Source organism: Tachypleus tridentatus, chromosome 6, assembly GCF_004210375.1.
Source record: "Tachypleus tridentatus isolate NWPU-2018 chromosome 6, ASM421037v1, whole genome shotgun sequence".
Classification (NCBI taxonomy): domain Eukaryota; kingdom Metazoa; phylum Arthropoda; class Merostomata; order Xiphosura; family Limulidae; genus Tachypleus; species Tachypleus tridentatus.
Window position 1 is genome coordinate 17994631 of NC_134830.1, and position 19194 is coordinate 18013824.

At 30.6% G+C, this 19194-nt stretch overlaps 1 protein-coding gene across 2 annotated transcripts in view; it reads left to right on the forward strand.

Annotated features, from left to right (window-relative positions):
• The window catches only part of Slh (sec1 family domain containing Slh), a 74063-nt gene that overhangs the window by 6506 nt on the left and 48363 nt on the right, over positions 1-19194 (forward strand). The window contains exons 3-9 of one of the 2 annotated variants that reach the window (XM_076503539.1): positions 3366-3454; positions 7393-7509; positions 8132-8222; positions 8990-9112; positions 11553-11640; positions 15558-15647; positions 17523-17578. In XM_076503539.1, coding sequence (XP_076359654.1) covers positions 3366-3454; positions 7393-7509; positions 8132-8222; positions 8990-9112; positions 11553-11640; positions 15558-15647; positions 17523-17578 — 654 coding nt within the window. The remainder of the gene's footprint in view (positions 1-3365; positions 3455-7392; positions 7510-8131; positions 8223-8989; positions 9113-11552; positions 11641-15557; positions 15648-17522; positions 17579-19194) is intronic. The other variant, XM_076503541.1, reaches the window with a different exon arrangement.

The following is a 19194-nucleotide window of genomic DNA, read 5'->3' on the forward strand; positions in this document are numbered from 1 at the left end:
TAAGTTTCAAAAGAGAATTGCTAGCAAAATTTGTAACCTTGGTGTTTGAGCAGGAAGAGTTAAAATAAATTTCTTGGCAATTTTTTTTCAATGTTCTAAAATTGACATTTACAGTTGCTACTTTTGTAAAATATTTTGAGAATCACAGTTACTGATATAATAGCTTTACTGTATATATTTACCTCCTCTCACACTGCAGCTGTTACTTGACAGTCAGGGTTTCTTTTGTCCATTTAACCACTGTTCTGGTTTTTTCTGACTTGCTTCAGTCTTTTATAGCCCCACTTAATTGCATTTGGTGATATATGTCTAATAATACTCTCCACCTTTGTCATTGCATCCTCTATCCTTGTACTATACATTATTCAGATAATGTTATCATTTTATCTCAACAAATTGTCACTTACAGGTTTCCCCAGTGCTATGATCATTTGAGATACTCTGAGTCTTCTGTATTGCATAGTTGGTTTTTGTTAAAAATTCAGTTTAGTATCCTAATTTATGGTATACATTCCTAGATTATTATATCTGGTATAGAACCAAATCAAGTCTCTTTAACTCACCTCTGATATCTTGTGTCACACAGTATATTTAGGGGGCCATTCTTAGTTGAGATTGTCAGTGGGAATGTATGCAACATTCAAATTCCTCATGCCTTTGGGATGAGAGTACAAGAGACCAAGGAGTTATAAATATTGATTCAGTGGATTCCTCAGTTTACTTAGTCAGGATTATTCTTTGATCTCTAGGGGTTATGAAATTGGAATACTCATAAGATATTGTTTCCATCTTGTTCAGAGTTTTATCTCTTCACAAATACCTTATTCCAGAGATGGAGTGCATTTACCAACAGGAATTCTAGAGTCTATGGATGGACAATGAAGCTTTCCTGTGCAATGGTTTAGTCCTTCTTGCTCTTCAAAGGGCAATGCTTCATGGTCTGGGCTTATTTAGGGGAAAATTGTATGGCTTCACTCACACTTTTGTGTTTCCCATTAAGGAGGCACTAGGTTTGGGGCTTCTGTCTTGGGATCACTTATATCATATCACCTAATAGCTTGCCATGTTCCACAGGTGATGACTGGAATAGCAGATTGATTTTCTCAACCAAAACAAATTCTACCAACAGACTAGATACTGCATCACTAGACTCAGTTGGTTTGTCTCATTTTGCAATTTGGTTTCCAATATCTCCCCTTTGAGCTTTGACAGTGGATGCATTCTGTCAGGACAGTACAGGGTTCCAACTCTAATCCTTCCCTCCAATTTATATGGTATATAAGATACTAACTATGGTTTGTTCCAACACATTGTTGAGTCCTCTTGATAGCATGGGATTGGCAGCAACATCCTGGTTTCTGCTTCTACAGTATCTTCAGGAGTGTCTACTTCTTCCACTTTTCTTTGGACATCTCTGTGGAGACAGCCATTATTTGATGTAGTACATCCAGCTATCCAGAAATTCAAGCTTCAGACATGGAGGTTATGCAATTAGCAATTGTTAAGCACAATGCAAGTTTAATAAATCTTAGAAAAGAATAAAACTAATAACAATATTATTTGATATGTTACGAGAACTACATGTAACTTTCATTAACCCATCATTATTTCATCATCAGAATCATCTGTTTCCTTGCCTGTTATTGTAATATGGAGTATATATACTAGATATTCTGTTCTTTTGTCAGAATTTTTTCTGTTAGAGAATAGTGTATGATCAGGTGATTGTTAGCTTAGCCTGTATATCACCTTACAAGAATAGTTTTGGGAATCTTATTTTTTATTTTAAGCAGATTATGAGAGATTATTAAAGTAGGTCTGTGGTAGTTTCGTAATAAATTAAGCTAATAAAAACTGCTTTTCCTTAGTTAACATTTGTTATTTGAGTGAGCTGAAACTGTATTCATAACTGAGAAAAGTAAGCTCTTCCTTGTATTCTGTGAAGTAAGGTGTATTGTGAATAATTTGTCAATCCATTGTGTCTGTTGAAACTGCCTTTGAGATCTCAGCTAAGTGAATTTTGTTTTGCAGAAATGAGGATTAAGTTTTCACACAGTCACGTAATTCTTGTACAGTATCTTTTATAAAGGTTTGTGCATTAAAAAAAATGTCTTTCATGAATTTACACCTGAGTTCTACATAGTCTAAGGCATACAAAGCTCTTAGTGGAAATGAAGTTAAGAATTACCAATTATTAGAGTAACTTGTTAATGAATATTAGATAACTGAAACATTTATATTAATATATCTAGTTATAAATTGTTTAATTGTAAATGAACTGAAACCAGAGGGGTTCCTTTAAAATGTGTAGACTGAGAGACGGTTTATCCCCACTGCATTGTGGGTCCTATTTCTGTAGTCACCTCTACAAACTAGGATACATTTTATAATCCCATGTTATAGCTTGTACTGTAGGATCATTTTTTAAAAATATGCAGCATATTTTATTTCATGTTAATGTGTTTTGGTTTATGGCTTGAAAATTTTATGGTTATAATATTAATCAGAGATTGGGATTTGCTGTTTTTAACACAGTCCTTTCTCATGATTTTGTTTATTCATTTAACTTCATTTAGATATAATTATTTAATTTCACTGATATATAAGCATACATCATGTAACTTATTGAGAGTTTGCAGTGTATCTACAAGTTTAATAATGTAACCTCCATACATGCGAAAAAGACTGCCTGCTACTTTATCATAAAAGATATACCACTTTTAGTCACCTATATATATAAATAAATACATATATATATATATATATTGTTGGTAGTTTTTGTATAATTTAAATTAAAATGGGAAAAGTGATTTTGATTTAAGTTTTTAGCCCCCCGCTAGTACAGCGATATGTCTCCAGATTTACAGCGCTAAAATCAGGGGTTCGATTCCCCTCGGTGGGCTGAGCAGATAGCCCGATGTGGCTTTGCTATAAGAAAAGACAAAGACAAAGATTTAAGTTTTTATTATTGGTTGTCTTTGTATAAATCAGTTTAAAATAGGAAAAAGAAAGTTATTTTTAAATATCCCCATTTTCTATTTTGTACTGAAATGGGGATCTATATATGAAGATATGTTGCAGGTAATGATTAAATTATGGTTTGAAAATACCTAAAAGCAAACTAAAGCTAGTGATATTAAGTTTAGTCTCTGTTGTAATTTATGTACTTATGACACTGTTATCCTAGATTTTTATTCATAATGAACTATGAGCAGTTACTGTTTCATTAGATAAATTCATAAAAATTCCATGTATGGAGGCTGTGTTTCATCAGATTATTCTGTAAAAGAACAAACTATTAAAGAACTCAGTAGTGGCTTAAAATAATGATTCTTAAAATGTTTTCATTCCTTTCTTTTTATCAGGTTCTGATATATGACAGATGTGGTCAAGATATTATTTCACCTCTCTTATCTGTAAAAGAACTGCGTGAGATGGGAGTGACTCTACATCTGTAAGTAGTTTAGAACCTGAAACATAACCATGTATGTCATATACAAAATGCACTTTTGAAATTAAAGTTTTGTTAACATGGATTAGTACATCAAGCTGCAGTATCTTCATGCTACTGTAATATATGTCAGTATTTGAATGCCACTACAAAACCATTAAACAGACAGAGTACTACTTGTAACCTTACACATAGAGCCTCGCTCAGTTTGACTGACTTTGTAACCTGGTTTGAATCCCCATGGCACCAAACATGCTCGCCCTTTCAGCCGTGGGGGCGTTATAATGTGAAGGTCGATCTCACAGTTGGGGGAGTTGATTACATGCAATAGACATTCTTTTGATACTGGACGTTAAGTACTCAGATCCATAACTCAGAGCTACTCTTTGTGTTATACATGAGAATTGAAGTGGTTACTTGGGTTTGAGGTGAAGATGATATGATCCTCATTCTACACTTGCGCAGATATTGGTACTGTGTGAAGATGTTTTGAATGTAGTTGATTTACCGACTGCATGCTACTGTACCCTAACAACTCTACACCTGGGGGCATATCCTTGTTTACCCACTATTTCATTGTGGGACTACATTATAATATTTTTCTCTGGTTAGAACCACTTTCCTACCACATTCACTTCCAGTCAAATGTACTTCTCTCATTTCTGCCCTGTTATCTTACAAATTCCACACATAACAGAAGGATATACCTAGCTCAGAAGTGATGTGGTTATCCTCTTCTTATCTGACTTTCATCTACAGAGGTATCCTTTGGACACTTTCTGGTGATACATGTGTTCTTCTCCCACACCTAATCAATGTAGTATTCTAGCTAATTCTGTGAGCTGATAGAAGTAATGTATTAGAAGTTTTAATTTTCCCATACTGAAAATTATTTCTGATAGGTACTTCCTTTCACTCACATTTTCAGTGCATCCATTTTCTGCCAACCTTCAAAGTGATAATTTGGTAAGCAATCCATAGTTTGTTTGTTTTTTTAATTTTGCGCAAAGCTACATAAGGGCTATCTGCTAGCCGTCCCTAATTTAGCAGTTTAAAACTAGAGGGAAGGCAGCTAGCCATCACCACACACTGCCAACTCTTGGGCTACTTTTTACCAATGAATAGCAGGATTGACCATAACATTATAACACCTCCATGGCTTAAAAGATGGGTGTGGTGTGACGGGGATTCAAAACTGTGACTCTCAGATTATGAGTAGAACGCCTTAACTCACCCAGCCATGCCGGGCGGAGGTGCATAGAGGAAGTCATATGCATGATGTGAGTGTACGATAGTTCTATTGGTGGAAAGGTGATGCATGATGATTTACATGAGAGACATGTCAGAATCACTTGATTCCAATAGAGGGGAGCAGAAGGCTTGTGGTATGCATAAAGAAAATATTCACATATAGGGGACATCAGTGAAAGAGAATAGTTAATCTTGTGAGAGAGGGAAGTACTTATCAGAAATACATTTTCAGTGTAGAAAAATTATAAATTTTAAATAATATTGGTTGTCCAAAAAATAATGTTCTTTGGAATAGAATATTATAAAATATAATTTATGTGATTTTCTAACTAGATTATAAATAGATTTAAAAAAATTCCATTACTGTTTACTAACACAGTAGTTTGCAAAAAACGAAGTGTAACAAGTTTGACCATCAAAAGTAAACAAAGTAATGTAAGAGGGTGATGCATAGAACATTGCTTTTTTCTATTTGTTATAAACAAGGCCATTAAATACAAAATGGAAGAATCATTTTTGATAGGCGAGACAAATTCACTAATACCTGAGCAAATTGAGAATATGGGAAGTCAACATTTTATATGCTGGCATGGTATTATCTACAGTTTATGTTCTAATTAATTGAACATTGAGAGCCATAAAAAGATGAAAGGAGATGTTTATCTGGGAGATTTCAGATGTTAGTTAACACAAACAACTGAAGATTGAGAATTATTTAAATATTTGTTTGAATTTAAGAACTTCAGTCTTAGATAATATAAGAATTTTAATTATAACATTTTTTTAAAAAGGTAATTACAATGATTGATCCATCTATAAGCATATCAAATACAAAGACTTTTTTATATCTCCTCTGTGACCACCTACAAATGTGTTCTCTAGATATGTAAATTAATGGCTAATTAATATATTTTTTTTCTATCTTTTAATTAGTATTTCAATGAATAAACAAACTGAACAAGAAATTCTCATTATATTTTACCTGGTGTTCACTGAGTAATAACACTGTGAGAGTCAATATTCATTATTAGTTGCCTTGAAAACATACATTGAAACATAATATCTGATAATCAAATTAAAAATGTCACCACAGGAAGGAAAACTGGGGAGAGGAGGGAGTCTGCAGTGTAAAATATAATCTAAATTAGTTTATGTAAGAGTGTGCAAGTTTTGCTACATGCATTTTTGTTTGTATTTAACATTTGCCTATATATATAATTTATATATCAGTACAAGATTTTAAAAAGTATTTTGTAAGTGTCTTAAGTATATTTGAAAGTAGAATAATGTGTACTTGCTCCTGGTCTGTATTTTTCCTGCAGGAATTCATTAACTTTGCAATAATCATGATTCTTCTAGATGTATACATGTATACATACAGATCAGACATTTGATGGTCAATTAAATGGTCTGAAATATGAATGAATGGGGCCTAGTCTATGTGCATAAATCATTACTTGGTTGAAGTAGCTTGCTTTATATTTTTACATATCTCTTCCTTATAGAATATAGTACCACAACAACATAGGCAGTTTGTACTAATGTTGTACTCTTACAATTGTTATGTTGAGAAGTTTTGAGGTGTTCTTAATCACACCTCTGAATAAGCTGTTTTATTAAACATGTTTAGTGTTGGAGTTGCATGACAAGATGTCATGTTTTCTGAAAATATATTCAACAAGTACTTAGTGAGTTTAATGTCTGGTGAGTACTGAGTATCCACTCTTTGATCAAGCATTTTTCTTTGAGGATCATGACAGTCATCATAGCATGATGAGATCAGGCACTGTCATCTATTATGCTTGCATTAAGACCAGATGTACTTGTATACAACACCACAAAGAGCCATACTGTGTCTTTAGAATGTGTGGCTTTGAATGCATCTTTTCACAAGCATCACATTCCTGTATCAAAATGAAATTGGATCTAGTTCAGTATTTTTCCTAAATAAGAATACACCTGTTGTTTGATTGTACCACTGTATTCATCTGTACTTGTAAACTACATACATTCATATACCCTAGACTTTGGTGTTTTAATAGTATTATTAAAACATTTAACACTTACTTAGTTTAATTTCTATGACCATTTCATTAGTTAAACATATTCATTGAGACATTTCAATATACATTTTCATGTGGAAGCTTATAAGCCAAAATTGAAGTTCATAAAATTTGTTTCTAATTTGCTTAGCAATTAAATTAATATCATTAGTTTAAGCATTGCATAGTGTGATTTTACTGTTTTTTTTCATTTGTAATTATATTACTTTATGAGAATTTGTCAGTCCTCTTTTGTTTTGCAATGTGTTTTTGAATTCCAATTTTACAAGTTGGGGATAAACAATATCACTATCACACCTCTTGTGTTTCGAGTGTGAATGTCTTTAATATGAAACTTTTTGTTCTCTGTTAAAAAGGTATATCCAAGATAGATATAGGGTTGAGTATATTTATTGAATAATTTTAAACATTTAAATTAGCACGTTTCGCGACAACTACAGTTGATATAAAGTTGCAGTGGAATGGAATGTACCAAAATTACATTTTGACAGTTTTTGGCTTTATTTGGGTTGTTTGATGCTACTAAAACTATCACTTTTGGAAAAGGCATGTAACAGCCATTTCTAGTACAAAATATTCATATTCTCAGATCACAGAATTTTCAAGATAGGAATATCTTTTGTTTAGAAAGCCATTAGAAAACAAAGAAATATGGATCAGTTTGAGTACCAGAACTATCCTGAAAGAGACCTACAGGAAGTCATACTTCAATTGTGATAAACATAGTACAGAGTCTTGTAACAGGTAAAAATCTACAAACACAAAAGTCAATTGCAAAATCTGTTCACAAGTTTCTTGCATCAGTGCACAATATAATAAAGAAGAATCCCCTTCTGGAAATGAAGCCAACAGAGGTATGAGTTTATCAATATGTTGCTTGACATACCATCTGTTCAAGCATTGCATGCCTCAAATGAAACAAGTATTTATGTATACTGTATAAAAACATAACAGTCAAATTGCCAACTGAAGTTTTTATGTGTGTTCTCACTCTTGAAAAAGGAACTAAGGAACTGTCATCCTTGATTTTCTTTGGACATTACATCATAATGACTCAGCTTTTGCAGCAGAAGCTGTGCTACAGGACTGTTGTGAGGATATACAGTGATCTGATATTTTATTATTAGAATTGGTGACATGGACTATAATTATATGGTGAGACTCCAAAATTGTTTTATACTTAACTTTTTTTTGGGGATTAGTGTTGGCTTTATTGATAGTAATGAAGAGATTTGTGATTTTGAATAGTTAGTGCAGTTGACATTTTGCAAAAATATTGGAAAAAAAAACATTTTGGTAGTTAAAGTTTTGTTGGTTTTATGTTGATGGGAATATTTATATATTTGTTGAACTTCTGTTATTGTAGACTTCTTCACAGTGATAGAGATCAAATACCAGATGTACCAGCTATTTATTTTGTCCTTCCAACCTCGGATAATGTTACAAGGATTTCTCAGGTACACTTGCAATATTATTTTGAAAGTTAAATACTTATATCCCTCTTTCTCTCTCCACTTAGTAAATGTAACATACGTTTCCCATGATAAAAAAAAGAAATTGTTTGGAGGAATGCACCCAAAGTCAGTGACCCTGGACGAGGGCAAATCAAATAAACAAGAATATAGCCTAGTTTTGTTTTTTGATTGACCGTAATTAGGATTATTGATACTAAGAAGAAATGGAATTCCCCAAAATCTGTATAACTCAGTGAAAAATTGTGAATCTAATGATAGATTGAACTTCACGTTTATTTTTAGTGTCTTAAACAGATTTTGTTATAATGTATCCTTATGTCATAAAAAGTTAATTTTTCTTTTGTTTGCTAGCTTGTCTTTTAATATTATATAGTTTTACTTTGATTGTATTAATTGTTTTAGCATAATTTAGCAGATATTGTTTTAGACAAAAGTATTATTGCCAGTTTATATAAACCATGATGAGTACTTTATGCAGTCTTTTAAAGAATGAAAATCAGTAGATAATTATGTTAGTACTTAATATTTCAGCAGTTTTATTTGTAATTATGTTATATTGCTATTGAATAGGGTGATAATTTGAAAATGTTCTTGTAATAGTCTTTGAAAGTTTCTTAGGTATGACTCATGTATGTGTAATTTAGTGTTTGTTGGAAAGAATGAAGCATGAGTGCTGTACGATAAATTTTGCTTTTGTTTATTATTACAAGTTTTAGAATGCTAAAGAATTTCTTTGTTTGCTTTTCTAGGACTTTCAAAACCAGCTCTATGACCACTTTTATCTTAATTTTATCTCACCAATATCCAGACACAAACTAGAAGACCTTGCTAGTGCTGCTTTACGAGCCAACTGTGTTTCATCTGTAGAGAAAGTAAGTAATCATATCAGATTGAAAAAAAAACATTTTTTTTATTTCTAAATCTTTGCTGTCCAAACATGATCTTGTGGTTAGTGTTACAAACTGTGAATTTAAGGATCTGTGGTTCACATCACATTTTCATAAAATCACACTCAACACTTTTTAGCAATGTTATAACAGTGAGAGTTAAGTTCCACTATTCAGTTAGAATAATGCAAGGTTGTCAGTGGGTGCTATTGATCAGCCATGTTCCTTCTAGTCAAGGAGGGTTTGCTGATGCAAACAACCTTTGTGTTTTTGTACAAAAAAAAAAACAAAACAAAACACCAAAAACATGCTGATAAAAGTCCAAAGATATATAGTTTTATGAGCTGGTTCTGTGAATATGTCAAATGGTTCATTGGGCACCTGTTCTGTCACAGTCCACCTCATAAGAGATAAGCAGCTATATGTAAAAGGATATTGCCTGTATCATCTTTGACATATTGAATAATAAAATTTATAACCTAGAATAATAGTATTCTATTGATATAATTAAAGTAACTTGAACAAAGTCCATTTACTATAAAACTTTTTTTTTCTTGGGCTTGTACCATGTTGTGAGTAATGATTCAGTAGACTTGTCATATGTTACAAAAAAAACTGTCTTAAAGGCATGTGTATTGATTTTACTCTAGCTATACATTTCACATGTAAATCTGGAGAATAATATTGTTGTACACAAGCACATTATTCTAATAAAACAGTAAACTGAACAACAACAATTTATAAGTATAGTGTTTTTTTCTTGGTGTAGAGAACATATTATATGTTTCAACAGAGCACTGGAAGAAGAAAGACCTGTATTTTATTGAAACATGAAATGAAGTTTGTGCGTAAAAGAAAAAATAATTGTGCATAAAATATTGTTGGCTGATTTACTCTCAATAATATTGTATACTGTGTGAAAATATGTAGATGAGAAATCTAAACTTAATAATTTGTGAACATTTTATTTGATACTTAAAATTTATAAGGTTTTGTATATACACAAGGATTATTTAAGGGAGTGGAAGCATCTCTTGTGTCAGTATTGTGAATTCCATTTCTGTTGAATATACATGTTACGTGTAACGTTTTCCCATGCGTTTATAAGTACTAGTTCTCAAAACTTCATTTTGGGAAAATAACCCATCTTCACACACAGTTTAACTTTTTTCCTCAGTCTGCCAGAAAGATTTGCATGCCACTAGCTTTGGAGCAATTCCCACCTAATTTACATGGATTTCTCTTGTGCATGATGGTGTCATCATGTGAGAAAAGCCCTCTACTAAAAGAAGGGTGACACTCCTAAATGCACTTACATATGTGGTAACTTCATTCATGATGAGGGAAAAAAGAAAGTTGCACTAGAAATCTGGAAGTTGGGTGGGAATGTGTGAAGGGATAGGTTATTTCAGAAGTTAAAATTTTTCTTAACTGAAAATGTTCATAATCAAATATTAGTTTGAACAAAATACTATATTAAATTATTTGTATTTTAGTTTTCTCTTTTCTTTGCATATAAACACATACATTACTGTATGCTTGTATATATTTGGAATTGAGATAGAAAATTGTGGGTTTTGAATATATGTAAACCATGTGTGTAATTGTCAGTTACCAACTTTTATATTAATGTGATTGTTATAGAATGTTATTTTTATGTACATTTTGTTACATAATTTTTTTTCTTTTACACTTTAAAACCAGACTAAAATACTTTGGTCAATTAAACTCAAGTGCTATATACGTTTCTGTATTGATGTGTCAATAAAAGATATCAACAAGAAGTAATAGTGTATTTTATTTACTTTAGTTCTTAACTATATCTTGGTTAGAACTGTAAACCACGTTAAGATAAAAAACTGTCATAATATTATGAAGTTCCATTAATATAATTATTACCTTTACCACTAATTTATAATGTAAATATTCTGTTATTAAACTAAATACCACACTTGAAAAATGCAATTTAAAATTGTTTAATAAGAAATTTTTAAGATTTTTTAGAAATCATTATTTTATACGTTTAAGCATTTGAAGTCTAAAAGAGTTTTGAAACCTGGAAGAGGAAAAGCGAGACCTTACTTTTTGTTGTGTTTAAATACAAAACTGTGCAGTTAGCTTTCTGAACTGTCAGTGATGATGAGTGTTTACATATATATTTCTGAACAGTGTCCACCACAAAGATCAAATCATGATTGTTTTGTAAGCCCTCAAGCTTAGCACTGCATTATTGGTGATGGTGGGTGGGGGTAATAGATAGATCTATTTTTATCTCTAATCAACTGACCTTTTGGATTTTTTACACTTAAGATAAATCATTAGTTTCTATGTTGATGGTATAAAACTCCATTTTATGCTGAATTAATTCCTGAGTATTGTTTTTATTAATTATACTTCTAAGGTTTGTATTAAATATCTTCTATAGGTATTTGACCAACATCTTAACTTCATCACTTTGGAAGATGATCTCTTTGTTCTGAAACATCAAGACAAAGATAGTATATCATATTATGGTAAGTTGACTTTTTAATAATTAATTTTCAGAATACTTCATTGCATTTAACTCTTAAAAAAACTAATAAATAAGTCCTGTAATATATTTAGAACTATACATCTGTTTGCTCTGTGTGACAATGTATAAAAAGTGGTAAAAGAATAGGCTGACATGATAGAGATAAACACAAGTAATGACAGTTATAGTGAAGTTGTAATGGACACCTACTTTGGACATTTAGAACTAAGTCAAGAGATTTTGTTATCAACTCATCATTATGAAGCATGAAAATTGAGTCTTGTTGGTAACAAACACTACATTTGAAACTAGAAATGAATGATGACACTAAAAGTGAAATTATAGATATATTTGGATTTGTTGAAAAATATACATTTAACACAATATTTTTGGAGCAAATCTTTTGCTCTTTTCAGTGAAAAACAATACAAAGCAGGACTGAAGGAAACATTTTTACCTAATGTAGTAAGAGAGTTGGAACAAAAACAGAAAAAAACAAAAGTTTAATTCTTCCCAGACACAAAAGTATAAATCAATTCTGAGTTAAGAGCAAAGTCATAAGGTAAACAGTTTGAGTTGCTTATGAACCAATCAATTTATCAGGTTTTACTTTTGTGTAATAATGGAAGATTAAGCAAAGCTTTTCTTTGAAAAATTCAAATAATAGAATTCCTCAACTTTCTGTATCATAGTAATATTTTTTTTTAAATAGAAAGAATAATATATTGTTACTGTATAGAATGTGACCATATTCAGAATAAAATTTAAGATGTTTGTGAGAAATGTTTTCTTCATGCAAGTACAGAAAAAAATGAGGATATTTAGCCCATAATGATGATGGTAAAATAAATGATTCAAGTTGCACCAAGACTGTGCAAGTGTGAAAAGTAACCATTGTTTAAAGTAAAAAAAATTTCTACAATTATTCAAAATGTCAAGTACAATATACAGAGTACCTAATGTTCAAGATAAATTGTAAACATAATAATTTGCAGTTTTTGTGTCTGGGTTATTACAATTTATGTTTCATCATATTTGAGTGAATGGCTACAAAGGTATGTTTTAAAAACAACCTTAATAGGTGATAATAAAAATTGTTTGTTACTGACTGGGCAGAATGAAGAACTTGGCATTTACCTTTAAAATCATAAAAGTACAGTTGATGATTAATAATGAGTGATTATACAGACTAAATAATTTATCAAGTTTTTGGTATATATTTTGAATTCATTACAGTAAAACTATATTTTGGAACTTAGGGATTGTACATATTGTTTGCAGATAGTTAATTTTTTTTGTATGTTTATATTTTGGCAAATGGTTTTGAATTCCAATTTTTATGTTTTATAAAATGTTTATAATTTTTGTTTTCATTTTAAGTAATTTTTTGTTAATTTGATACTGATGCAAGACTAGCTAATTTATTAATAAAGATTTCCTTATATACATATATAAAAGAATAGAAAATACACACAACAAATTATAAAGTATACATTTATCATATCCTTTCTGTGTTTTTTTCAATAACATTAGTATATTTCACAACACAATTACTAATTGGATTTAACTCTAATATAGGATTTATTGGAAAAGCCAGTTTTTTTGTATTAAATCATCCAAGACATCAGCTAAGAAATACAACTCTTGAATTTCATGTGTCACCTTAATATTTTATTGTTGTTTAAATTTATTTCAGAAACTTTAACCATTTCTGCACAGTTATTATGTACTTCATTAATTAGAGGCACATCAACCAATCAATCAGTAGCTTGATAATAATTAGGATTTAAAAATCTTTCAAGAAACCTGAAAGATAATCAGTGGAGCTAAAAAAATTGTTTCTCTTCACCCTACTTGCAGAATTAAGGATAATTCTTTAAGATAATTTTCTACTAATGGCCAAAACTTTATGAAACTTAATTTAGCTTAAATGAGAATTTTAATTACTGACAGTGTATGGGTAAAGAATGAACAGGCATGGTATTTTAAGTACAGTGCACATGATTAATTAAGAGCCTCAAAATATCTTGAAAAGCCTGGAGGTACATTTCAAACTGTGAAATTTTTATATCCCACTTTGTAACATAGCTACGAAAATTATATTGCTAGACTGAGGAAACTCACAGGATTCACAACTAAAGAATAGTGGTGTCAGTGAACACCACCAAGTTTTCAGTAAACCAATTAAACTTTGAATATTCAGTCTTGTCTTGCTCCTTTTTAAGTGATATTTACCTGCCACTTTTTGTATTGAAACTTTAGAGCTTTGTTTCGGGGCTAAATGTGAAGTAGAAATTATTATTCATTCATACTCAGTTGAAGGAGAAATTATCTGAAGATGTTATAAACATTTTTACTTTTCACTAAAATGTTTGTTGTTTTTTCTGAAGTAGGCTTCAGAAAGTGATGGTATTATTATTTTGCAAGTCTATATTTTTCAAGTGTTAAAAAGGCCAGACATGGCCTAATGGTTAGTGTGTTATACTGTGAATTAATGAATTTGTCCTTCATGACTTACTGTAACAAAACCATGCTTCTCTTGGTGGTGAGTGCTGTTGATAGCTGCCTTTCCTCTAGTCTATTAGTTGAAAATTAAGAATCGTTAGAAAAGGTAACTCTCTTATGCAAATATCCAACACAAGCAATCAATCAAAACAAATGTTAGAAAAGTGGGAGTACATCCTTGTCTTGTGAACATTTCCATTAATTAAGTTTTCACTGAAGAAATAAACTGCCCAGTTTGTTTCATCAACTAATAATTAATAATAATAATAATAATAAATAGGTCATAATTCAGATAATATTTACAGTATCTATTTTGCCGCACTTTTAGTTAGAGCAGTTATTATCCTTACGTGTAAGAAATCAGTGTATTTGAGAAAACTATATTATTTATGCAGAATTGCTTAAGATAGTGGAGGGGCTTTCTTTCTCCTTGTCAGTATTATGCCACATAGAAAATATATTTTTGTAGTGTTCATACAAAATACAACCAGGTCATCCCTATTTTTTATGTTTTCAGATTGAAAGTGGCTATTGGCTTTACTTAAATTTATATTTATATTTTATACTCTTCAAACACAATACTCGGGTACCTCAAAAACAGAAACTGTTTTTTAACCTTCACATTTAAGTTCTTTAAATTAAAGTTATACTTAACCTTTCTTTAGACATTACCTGAAGTTAATTTAGCATAGGCTTAAAGTAAAACATTTCAAACAAACATATAAAAAAGGAACTGAACTCAGCTAAAGAACAGAGAATGTCTTTATTCAAGTGAAAATGTTTCGTTTTTTGTTACTGAAAGGATTATTTCATTGATTTAATGCACTGACTGTTGTAACATTAGCTATGTATTTTCTTAAAAATGAATTAAATTCCATAATTATAAAGACAGGTGAGTTGTATATATCTCTTCTGAGAAACTTCCAGGAGTGTGACTACATATGCAAAATGTTTACCTTCAAAATAGTTTACAGATATGTTAGATCTACGTTTCCACTATAAAATACCTCTCTCTCTCTCCTTTATTTATCATTGAGAGTTGCAGAGTCATTATTATTTTTACTTGTATTTTTCCTATGGGTGGGTGGGTATGTAGGGATAACTTTCAAAGTCTGTATGATTTCTTTTTTTTCTTTGAATGCTAATTCTGAATTTCCAGTACAAAAGACATTTTTCTATATTTGTTCTTGAAAGTTACACTGCCATTGTTTTTTTTTCTTCTAGGTAAGTATTTGTGCAGGGACAGCTTTGAAGGACCAAGTGGTCCATAGTTATGTTATTCTAATTATGTAATATTAATATTATAATCGTATATTACGTATTGTGAATTTTAGTTATGTCATAATGTTGTTTAAAGCCTTCTTATATGACAAATGATTTCAGTTTGTGGTTATCTAAGTGCATATTTTCCAGCAATCAATAAAGGAGATGTAAAAGACACAGAAATGGAAGCTATCATGGATAACATTGTTGACTGTCTCTTCTCAGTGTTTGCTACTTTAGGTAAGTTACTTTGTTTGCAGTGGAGAGTAATGTTACCTAAACTATAAAAGTTTGGGAGATTTATTTCCTTGTATCTTTACTGCATTTGTGCTGCTAGTTAAAATAATGTTGATACAGACTATTAAGTCTAGGAAATATAATGAAAATAATTCACATGCACTTGAAGTTTTGATTATTGTGGGTTTTATCATTAAATAAACTGTAGAAAATTAGTAACACTAATTAAAAACAGCAGTAATGAGAAATTATTAATTGTTAATTTTTTTGTTGAAAAAAAAAAAAACAATCAGAGGATAGATTTTGTTATTCTACTCAAAACCACTTTTCTGTTAAATTATTTGCAGATACTGTATTTCTTATATATTTCCTACAGATTATCTGTGCTCACTGTGCAGTTTTTATGGAATGATAGCTTATCTTTGAATGTATAATAGGCATCATTTAAAATTGGATCTTGCAGTTAAACATTTTATAAAACCTGTTACCATTTTGAAACTTCATTTCATTAGGTTAGCATATTGAACTGTGAATCCAGTAGTTCATATTCACTTTCTGTTGCCACAAAATTGTGCTCTGCTTTTTTGAACTGAGGATAAATTATAGAAATGATGATCTAATTCCACTATTCAATTAGAATAGTTAAATTGAAGTGGATACTGTTGAGCAGTTGTTTTCACCCTATCAGTTTCAAACTAGGGATGACTAGTGTAGGTAGCTTTTAGGTATAGCTTTAGACATACATCTGAAACAAATAAACAGACAAAAAATGTTGAACCTTTTCCTAAAACAACTATATTTTTGTGCTTGTGTGCTGTTTTGAAGTTACTTATTTTAGTTTTTAACTGCAAATATCTGAAACATCATGTACCTTTTTTTATAAATTTAACATATTTTTTACTACATAATTATGTTTTGTGGCTATTTTTTAAATCAGAATTTAAATTGAAAATATCACAAAAACGTTTTTTCAGTCAGATTTATTAACATCAGGAAGCTACTTCTGAGCAATTTTTTAATTTTAAATTCTTGTACATTTAGTTTGTGAAGGTAAAGCTCGTGCAGTTTGGTTTATATATGAAAAATACATATTTTGTAATGTAACATTGATATTTTGGAAAGTATTTGGAAATACAGAATAGCTCCTTAATACAAAGCTATAAACTAATATAAGCAAGAAACTAGTATATTTTTTGCTCATGCTGTATTGATAGATGATGATAATTTATGCTTTTAAAAATTCTTCAAGAAGTATATTTTTCATAATTATGTATTTTGAACAAAATACTTAAGTTTGGCTTAAATTTTGACTCTTAACTTTTCTTATTTATTAATATTTATATTCATTGTAAGTACAGAGTTAAAAGAAGGATGACTTGATCATATATTCAAACATAGTAAAAATGAAACTGGATCATGCAGAAACAAAAGTAGTTATTGTTTGAATATTTAAGGTATGGTATTTTAAATTAGCAAGTGAGAAAAATAGATTATCTTCAAAAAAAGCCTTCAGCACCATTTGAGGTAAAACTATTCAGATGTGAAGAATGCTTTTGTTACACCTGAAAGGACAGATTAAGTCAGTGTTTATGAAAATAATTAAGTATATATAAAGGTAGTCTCAGTGATTGACCTACTTCATGTGTAAAGTAATTTAAAAAAGCACATTTTTTGTATTTTGAGGTTTTGAGCTGTAAATAGCAATAGATTTAAAGAAATTAATGTGAATATAAAACCACGTGTACAGAATTGCCATGTGGTGTCATGCTTTAGGAACCTAAAAGTGAATTATTCAACTATTTAGTACTACAGCTTAGAAATATATATAGAAGAACATACTAGTCAGCATGGTCACTTGTGTGACTGAATCTTTTTTAGGTGCTGTACCAATTATACGAAGTCCAAGGGGGAATGCAGCAGAAATGGTAGCTGAGGTGAAGTAACTTTTAATTTTTGCATCATACTTGTTAGTGAACTAAAAATGTAAATGTTAAATTTCATTGGTAATTTTATGTTTTTGTTTATATGTATAATTTCATGTTTGTATACATGAGTAATGCAAATGAATCTGTTAATAAACATTAATAAACAACTGTGCTCTATGACATCATAGGATGAGCAAAAAATCTGTCCTTAGTTTTTTTATCCTTCAGTAAATATTTTAACATATAGTGGTATATCTTTCCACCAAGCCCCATCTTATCAGTAGAATCAATTTCTATAAATCATGACTCTCTGTAAATATTATAAAACCCTCTGATTTGAAGAACATCAAAGCAGTAATAGTTTCTGAACCAATACTTTACACAGGATGCCTCACTACCTCTTACATCTTCCTATGAAATTGACATGCTACTAGCCTTGAGCTAACTTCCACGTAAAAGGCAGTTGGATAAATCTACACAGGCTCAGTTGAATTGACTGACAACATGGCCACTTCTTAATCATTTAAAGTTATTATAGTTTTTATACTACTAACTTTTAATGTATTATATGTATCTTCACAAAGTTTGGCATACTTTCAGTAAACATTACATGTCTTTCACATATAAAAAAATTTGATATATTATGAAGTTATTTTTAATAAACTGAAAAAATGTCCTTGAATATGTCAAATCTTTTTTTTGACTAGTCTGAGTGCAGAGTAATTGGAAAGACAGAATTACTCCTTAATAGAAAGGAATAAACTGGTATAAGCAAGAAACTATAACAGTTTCTCACATTGTATTGCATGAGCTAATTATCTCTGCTTTTAAAAATTCTTCATCTCAAAATGTAAAACTTCTTGTGTAATATCTAAAACCTCTTAAATACATTCCAGATATCAGTCTAATCATAATGGGAAATGTTAAAACCATCTACCATGTCTCTACCAGTTCCCACTGTCTAGATGGTATGTTCTGCTAAACCACTAGATACCTTCATGGAATTAAAATTATTCAATTTTCTGCTTCAGACTGTATTATTCCCTCGACTATCATGAAAAAGGCCAACATCAAGGAAGTGATTGTCCATTTCTTTGGCTTGCACATGCTGGTTTTTCAAAATAAGTTTTTGTTGTCATCTATTATTCTGTTTCCAGTAAAAGATTTTTCCAGTAGGTGTCAGATGGGGATCTAGGCCCTTTTGCAGATCTTCCTAATGCAATCCTCTTCCCCCCCCCCTTTCTTCAAGTGAAACATGAGATACCCTTGCCACTTAACAGTTCTTAACCAATGGAGTGGTAAACTATGGAAAGCTCCTTACTGACTGAGTCCAGCATATAATCATGGATAAATTTTAGTAAAAATATTGTAATAAAATTGTTTTTTTTTACTTGTCTACAAGAAACATTACTGTTTACTGAAAGCTTGCAAAAATTTGTGAATATACATAAAATGTATTAAAAGTTGTAGTATGAAAACTCTAAAGGTCAATTTAGGGTCATGAACTGAATTAAACTGACATAGTTTATAGCAAGAGAGTAAAGAAGCACTTGGTTTTCATATCACAATCCATCTTCTCATAACCTATCATTGTAGTGACAGATTGAAGTGATGTTTCCAGGGGA